Raw genomic sequence first — 7,984 nt, forward strand, 5'->3', positions numbered from 1 at the left:
GTATTGCGTGATCGGATACACTCAAAGGTGATAGTGATCCATGCATATAAACGTAATGCTTAGTAATACAACAAATTATAGTAGGTAAAATTTTTGTATACTTGTTCTAACCGATTTAAATGCCAGTTTTGAATAAAAAAACTCAAGATCGACTTCAAAATTCAAATTTTAACAGCGATTGATAAATCATAAGCCACAGGAGATAGGACTAAAGATGGGATCTGTATCCCGTGTGTATTCCAATTGTTGTCGTGGACACATGGCTCTCAGAACTAGGGTTTACATTACCGGTGGTAACCGCGCGGTTACCGCGGGGTACCGTGATAGAAATACCGCGGTAACCTTCTTAAATTCAAATAAATTTAAAAAATAATTCGAATTTTTGATAAATTTTGTACGGTTTCGTACGGTTTTTCACGGTTACCGCGCGGTAACCGTGCTTACCGCCAGGGCGCGGTAACCCCGGCCCCGGTGGTTTGGGAAACCCTGCTCAGAACCCAAGCCCAGCATTAGTCATGCAATGCAACTATCTGGGTTTTTGGTATTCTGATCAAAACTATGTAAGCAACTAGTTTGAACCTGTATGATGCATGAATCAGATGTGTTATCAGGCTAGCTGTGATCAAAATAGTGTGATGTGAACATGATGCTTCATTTCACAGACTAATCATCAGTGGACCATGACATGCAGATATATCACATATAACATCCATTGTGCATGAGTCAGATGTGATCATACCAGGCTAGCTGCGATCAGAACAGAGTGATGGAACAATTGAACATGATGGTGCATTTCACAGCCAAACATGACAGGCAACCATCAGTGGACCATAACATCCAGGCATATCGGACGAAAGTATAATGCAAATACGGAGATGAGCGAGCAACGGATTAATAAGTTCAGAATTTTTAGCCGGAATGCATTCCAAGAGATTTACATGGTACCTGATAAAACAGGGTGTTTCTCAACAGTAGGTGAATATTCAGGTATATAAAGGAGGATCTAAACTTTGGACAAGTGACTGACTACCTAGAGCTCCATACTATGCTGACTTTCGCTGTACACGAAACTGGAATCACAGCAGAAGGGCAATTTTTACCCTCAAAATGTCGGAAAACACGATTAGGGTTTGTTTCCTTGCATGGCACAAAATTGTTAGAACTGATGAGATGGGACAAGCACTGTACTTCTAACACGCTTAAACGACAGCAGCAGACGCGAAGCACCTCACCCCAATCGAGCTGAAACCAGGAACTGACCAGCCGCATTTCACATTGTAAACTTCCACCTGTAACAAAGGGCAGAGAAACTATCCTTAAAAGAGAGCTGGGAATTGTGAAGTTTGGAGAAAGATGGTTGGTATGGGTCTACTTACAGAATCCATAAACTTTTCACTCGACTGTAGACCGCCAATGACAAACACATTGTCACCCAGGGTAACTGTAGAGGCGTATCCTCTTGGAAAGTTCATGGGATCACCCACCCTCCAGGAGTTGCGACGTGGGTCAAAGATCTCTACGCTAGACACCATTCTATCCCCATTATACCCTCCAATGGCATACCTGAAAAGTCAGAGCCAATACATGAGTTTCTTTACAAGATTTAAGCAAGACAGCAATCATTTCTTCCTTGTTCAATAACACGTAATGTACACGAGGAAATTACTCACAGGACTCCTCCAAGGGCAGCTACAGTGTGGCATCCTCTCCTTACATTCATACTTGGAAGCCGGGCCCAGAAACCCTCCCTTGGGTCATACCTTTCTGCTGATCTGTATGTGGCATGTTTGTTATCTTCTAAGAAACTAAATCATGTAAAAACATGGAGGAAAATTGACAAAATATCTTACTGTAAGTAGCTGAAACCATCAAATCCACCAGTAGCATAGATGACACTGTTCATTTCTGCCGCACCAAGAGCAAATCGCTGTAACATATAGCAGAATGTACAATATATATTAGTGTCAAGATAATTCATCTTACTCGACCAGTCTTTTGATAACCACCAACATTAGAAAAGAAAAAGAAAAAACCCAATGACCCTTTCCTGCTATCCTGCCATTATGTAGCAACAACTATGTTACAGCCTGCAATGGAGGTTGCAGTGCAGTGTCGTACATAATTTTTCTGAAAAGCTATGCTGTTATGCTGAAACTAAATTACATGTTCTAAAATAAATGCATGTCCTAAAATTACATGTTCTAAAATAAATGCATGTCCTAACTTATCGTTATAAGGTCATAAAGATGATCAAAATGCAATCATGATGCTGACTAGGGTAGAGTATAAGTTTTACTACAAAGCAGGTTGCAAAATACTCGAAACAAGACAATCGTTAGAAGCAAGTAAAAGAGCCTGATAACATACAGAGTTCATCATAGACGGGCTGCATATCCACTTCCCAAGAAAAGGATCAAACATCTCAACATCTGAATAAGTTACAATTCCATCTCCTCCACCAATAGCATATATTTTTCCATCCAGACTTACTGCAGCGAGACTTCCCTTTTTATTGTTCAAACAGGGGCACGCCATCCACTCGTTACACATTGTATTATAGCATTCCACTACACAAAGAAAATGCGTAAGTAACTGCAATTTGAAGCTAATAGAAAAGAAGTTGACAGAGCACATTCAAAATACCATGACATACCTGTGTTACCAAATGAATCGCCAACCCCACCACCACAGACGAATATGCAACCCTCCAATGTAGCAACAGATGCATATGAACGAGCAGAACTCAATGGTGCGAGAGGCACCAGTATGTCTTTCTCAGGTGAAAAAGCATCAAGAGATGACAACCAGGACACACCATTATAACCACCTATCAGGAATATCGATGGCTTGTCCAGAGTATCACATGCATCTCCGACAAGAGACAGTGAAGAGTCAAGTTTGAATTGTAACTCATCTATACGGTATTCCAGTTGCTTTACTTTTGTTCCCGAGTCTTTAACTACTTCCTTCAGAGAAAGTATTTCTTCATGGGACTTGTTCTGGAAAATTACAGAACAATGATTAGTAAAAAACCTAAGTATCCAGCATTTGCATCTAGAATGGTAGCTAGACAGTTTTGATCGTGAATACATCCAGCATCTGGCAGTAAAAAGAAAGGTAAGATGGCCAACTACAGGTGTGCAGGTCAGTTTGTGTTCTGCAAGAAAGAAAAATATTGTATAGACAAGCTAAATGGCCCTTAAAAGAAAACTTCATGTTCACACCAAAGAAATTTATGTGCTACTTGAACCAATATCAATAGTAGCCACAATTAGAAAATTTGGTAAAAAGAAACCACATTGGACATCTGTGATTCCTTGTAACTATTGAGAACATACTGTCAAGCCCCACAGCACCACTCATTTGTATGTTTCTATCCAACAATGAAATAAACCTCCGAACAACTTTTACATCACAAGTGCTCAGGAACAAATGGCAGACCTGTCTCATATCCAATGAATCAGTCTTCTTGATTAAGTCAAGGACGATTTTTATCAGCTGTAGACAAGTGAAAAAAAAAATGATGTGAGAATACTGCACAACAACAAGCATCATGTGAGTCACTGGGTTATCAAGTGTAATCAGATAATGAAGACTAGGGAACAGGCGAACAGAAAGGAATGGGACACATACCTCAGCATTTCCTTGATTTTGCTCAAGAGATGTATTATCTTCCACCTTAGCACCGAACTCGTGTTGAGAAAGGCTTGCATTGGCCTGTGTTACATGTTGATCTGGACAAGAAATGGCTGCGGTGGCCTTTGTTTCTTCTGGTACATGCTGATTTGGAGAGGGAAGGCTTGCATTGACCTGTGTTTCTTCAGGAACATGCTGATCTGGGCAAGAAATGCCTGCAGTGACCTGTGTTTCCTCTGGTACATGCTGATCTGGATAGGCAAGACTGACATTGAACTTTGTTTCTTCGGGAAGATGCTGATCTGGACAAGAAAGACCTGCATTGATCTGTGTTTCTTCAGGCACATGTTGCTCTGGACAAGGAAGGCTTGCATTGTCAGGTACATGCTGGCCAGGACAAGGAAGGCTTGCATTGGCCTGTGTTTCTTCAGGTACATGTTGCTCTGGACAAGAAAAGCTTGCATCATCCTGTGTTTCTTCAGGTACATGCTGATCTGGACAAGGAAGGCTTGCATTGGTCTGTGTTTCTTCAGGTACATGTTGCTCTGGACAAGAAAAACTTGCATCATCCTGTGGTTCTTCAGGTACATGCTGATCTGGACAAGGAAGGCTTGCATTGGCTTGTATTTCTTCAGGTACATGTTGCTCTGGACAAGAAAGGCTTGCATTGGCCTGTGGTTCTTCAGGTACATATTGCCCTGGACAAGGAAGGCTCACATTGGGCTGTGTTTCTTCAAGCACATGTTGCTCTGGACAAGAAAGGCTTGCATTGGCCTGTGGTTCTTCAGGTACATGTTGCTCTGGACAAGAAAGGCTTGCATTGGCCTGTGGTTCTTCAGGTACATATTGCTCTGGACAAAGAAGGCTCACATTGGCCTGTGTTTCTTCAAGTACATGTAGCTCTGGACAAGAAGGGGTTGTATTGGCCTGTGGTTCTTCAGGTGCACATTGCTCTGGACAAGAAAGGCTCACATTGGCCTGTGTTTCTTCAGGTGCATATTCATCTGAATTAGAATATGCAAGATTTTGATCAGATAGCACTGCCTGTTGTCGTAGAACAAACAACTCCTTAAGTTTTTGCAGGATGGACAGTCTTTCAGGCTGTATCGAGACATCATCTGGTTCATTCTGACCCCCACTCTCTATCCCATCAACACCCACAGCACCTGAATGCACATCATCTGAGATCACAAGCATGTCTCCATCAGAACTTTGGATTCCTCCATTCACAGGATTGACAACCAAATGACTGCATTCCACAAACTCCGCTCCCTTAGCAACACTGTTGTATGAGGAGTTTTGACTGATCTCATCTGGATTTGAACAAAGACCAAGTTGGCCGTGAAGAACATTGTCATCCAAATCCTCCCAATCAGAAACTAGCTCCCTAGATTCCTTCTCATCTGAACTTCTGCTAATACTGCCATTCTCCACATCAGAATCAGCCCAGTTATCTTTAACAGCACCACCTGATTGTGACAGAACACTAAACGGATTGATGTCCTTTGGACTGGCTGACCCTTTCTTTTGGTCAGGGATAACAGGTGCCTGCCTTTTAGTTGATGGTAAAGGTGCAATAGTCCTTTTGCTCGAAACCGCTGGAACTTGCGTGAAATTGGCAGGAGCAAGTGATTTGAACACAGCAATCAAAGCTTTTGTTTGGGCATGGTCTAGCTCAAAATAGAAGTGGTGGTGGTTATAATAGTTGTCACCAAGCACTGTTCTGAATTGGCTCTCCATCAATGGTGGATAACGAGTCTTCGTGCAGATACGAACCTTAAAACACAAATGGCCATTTTTCATTAGTAGAAATGAACTGGAACTTAACTACAGATCAAATAAACTGTGCCAGTTATTTAGACATTCATAATTTTGTGATACCTGTGCAGGAAAAGAAGTCCTCAAAGAACCATCATGACTCCACGCATATGGATCAATACACATCTGCCCAGGACTTGCAGCCTCGAAAATGCCATGAAGCTTTCTGTCACTATAATTGAATAGGAATAAAGGTAGTCCAGGTTTCACATTTCTCACATATGAATAGTGGACTGAAGGCAGACCTGTAAAACAAGCAAGATGCAGAAACTGATTAAGATGTGAAATCAAACAAAGTTTCAATGCTTAGCTAGTCTATACTTCACAAACCCCACAATTACACCATGATTGTAAAGGATAGTAATGCATATACAAAACAAACATGACGCTGTCAATCACCAAATTATACAAATGTGAGAAATGACAGATGTGTTCAAAACAAGAGGTGAAAGGTGGATTTGACAAACCAAATAGCTGTTTTTCGAAGCATTCCTCGATTGTATTGTGCTTGCAACCAAATATCACTCCTCCTAGCTGGTTTTCCCGAAGATTGCGGGCAAGATCCACAGTCTGGCTGTTTAGATGCTGCCCCTGCATTGTGAGACCGTTGGCCTCTCTCTCCTCCAGCACCCTGTAGATTCAAAGGTATAAAATTAAAAACACTGGGGAAGCATTCGTATATGCAACTCATATCTCTATCACAGAATTGAAGTACAGTGGCTCCAATCATCGTTAACATATGCCCTCTCTAACGTGCAAACAACTTGATATTTTGAAAAACAAAATTCCGATCTAAATGCAAAAAAAAAAAAGACAAAGAAGAGCACCCCCACTCCCCACGTAGCCAACCAAAAGCAACCAATCCAGAAAAATTTACAGGTCGTAACAACCGAATGATCGAACCGAAACAAAATCCCGTGCCGAAACAACTTGAAATTTTGCAAACTTTGGTTCCGATTTAAATGGAAAACCACAAAATTTCCCCCTCGAAACAAAAGGGCAAACATGAGCCCACCATGTAGCCAATCAACAGTAACCAAATCATAAATAATCCCGGGGCGTAATAACCTCAACGATCTAACCGAAATTTTTTTTAAAAAAAAAAACGTGCAAAACCAGCTCGAAATTTTGAAACTTCTGTTCCGATTTAAAGGAAACCACAAAAGTTCCCCCAAAAAAAATTTAAAACGCGAGACCAGCATGTAGCCAATCAGAAGCAACCAGATCATAAACAATCACGGGGAGTAACAACCAAGCGATCGAACCGAAACAAAACAAAAACCCCCGTGAGGAAACAGTGCCCCCCAGCCATCGCGATCAACGCACAGATCACCCACCTCCACCCAGCTAAAACCCTAACCACACCCACCCACCAAAACGCAAAAACCCTTCAACCCAAACAAAACCCACACCCACACACACCCAGTCGTCGAACACGTCGATCCCCCCAAAAATCTCGGCAAACCAAACTGCTACAAACGAAGTAAACATCTACCCCAACCACGCAACACCGAAACCCGCAACGAACTGGCGATCCCGATCAGGCTACTCACATCGAAGAGACGCCCAGAACACCACCCCCGAGGAGCAAATGCGGCTAGCTCCTCCTAGGGTTTCGCCTCCGCCTCCGCCGCCGCAGCCGAGGTGGGGAGAGGAAGAAGAGGAGGAGGAGGAGGAGAGTAAAAGCGAGAGATTGGGGTTTTTACTCGCCTCGGCGAATGATATTTGATTCGCTCCCCGATCCCGGAGTGGTTGGAAGAAAGAAAGAAGAAAAAGCAGCGTCGCTTTCTTTCTCTCTTCCTCCGCTTCGCTGCTTTTTTCTCCTTGCGTTGCGGTGACTGTGTGTGTGAGGGGGTTGGTTGCGTGTAGCAGTAGCAGCCGCGGCTGCAGCGCAGTGCAGGGCGCGTGATGTGCGGTGCGAGCGGGTTATATAGGCGTGGGTGGCACAGGAAGGAGTAGATGGGTCACTGACAGGTGGGGGCATGGGGCGCTGACAGGTGGGGTAGCGTAAAATTTTCTGTCACGGGGACGGGGGTGTGGAGTAGCAAATGTACAGGAACCCAATGATTCAATGAAACGTTTGTTTACATTTTTTTTTTTTGGCATCGGGCAAAAGGCTGTTATATGAAATTTTTTTATATGATTTTTTTTTATGATTAGTATTTTCATTATTGTTAGATGATAAATCATGAATAATACGGTATGCATGATTTATCTTTTTAGTTTTTTTATAATTTTTTTAATAAGACGGACAGTTAAACTTTAGACAGGACAATTAGAAATTAAGTATTTTGGGACGGAGGGAGTACGTTTTACCGTGGAGTGGTGTGGGTTGGTTTTCATGAATTTCTCATCGAGATTCTTTTCTCTCGGTCAGAGATGAGGTATACTCTACTTTTTGTTGAAAGAAGAAAACGAGAAATATTAATGATACTGAAGAAAACCTGCTTGAGAGGATTCAAACCCAGACGAACAACAAATGCTTGAGAGTACTAGTTCAGGCGTTGTTTAGTTCAAAAAATAAAAACTT

The 7,984-nt window shown here is 42.2% G+C and overlaps 1 protein-coding gene across 2 annotated transcripts; it reads right to left on the reverse strand.

Annotated features, from left to right (window-relative positions):
- Nucleotides 1–876: 876 nt before the first annotated feature.
- Nucleotides 877–7,294, reverse strand: LOC4337909 (uncharacterized). 2 transcript variants are annotated; one of them, XM_015785319.3, is made up of 11 exons: nucleotides 7,165–7,294; nucleotides 5,922–6,085; nucleotides 5,518–5,699; nucleotides 3,634–5,412; nucleotides 3,442–3,498; nucleotides 2,654–2,999; nucleotides 2,368–2,567; nucleotides 1,851–1,927; nucleotides 1,671–1,772; nucleotides 1,377–1,563; nucleotides 877–1,289 (listed from the first exon to the last, which is right to left on the reverse strand). In XM_015785319.3, exons 2-11 carry the CDS (start codon nucleotides 6,049–6,051, stop codon nucleotides 1,200–1,202), a joined length of 3,150 nt encoding a protein of 1,049 aa, XP_015640805.1. In that variant the 5' UTR covers nucleotides 6,052–6,085; nucleotides 7,165–7,294; the 3' UTR covers nucleotides 877–1,199. The 2 variants fall into 2 exon arrangements, with proteins under 2 accessions (XP_015640805.1, XP_015640804.1); XM_015785318.3 differs by having other exon boundaries at nucleotides 7,008–7,294.
- Between the last annotated feature and the right edge of the window lie 690 nt (nucleotides 7,295–7,984).

The sequence above is a fragment of the Oryza sativa genome, chromosome 5, assembly GCF_034140825.1.
Source record: "Oryza sativa Japonica Group chromosome 5, ASM3414082v1".
In the NCBI taxonomy this organism is placed as follows: Eukaryota; Viridiplantae; Streptophyta; class Magnoliopsida; order Poales; family Poaceae; genus Oryza; species Oryza sativa.

What these genes read in the sequence shown, in the direction of transcription:
- LOC4337909 (XM_015785318.3), bottom strand. An exon ending in ATTCATTGGATATGAGACAG is followed by an intron (nt 3,000 to 3,441) that starts GTCTGCCATTTG and finishes GTAATTTTCCAG; the next exon opens with AACAAGTCCCATGAAGAAAT. An exon ending in GCCCGTCTATGATGAACTCT is followed by an intron (nt 1,928 to 2,367) that starts GTATGTTATCAG and finishes TATATGTTACAG; the next exon opens with CGATTTGCTCTTGGTGCGGC.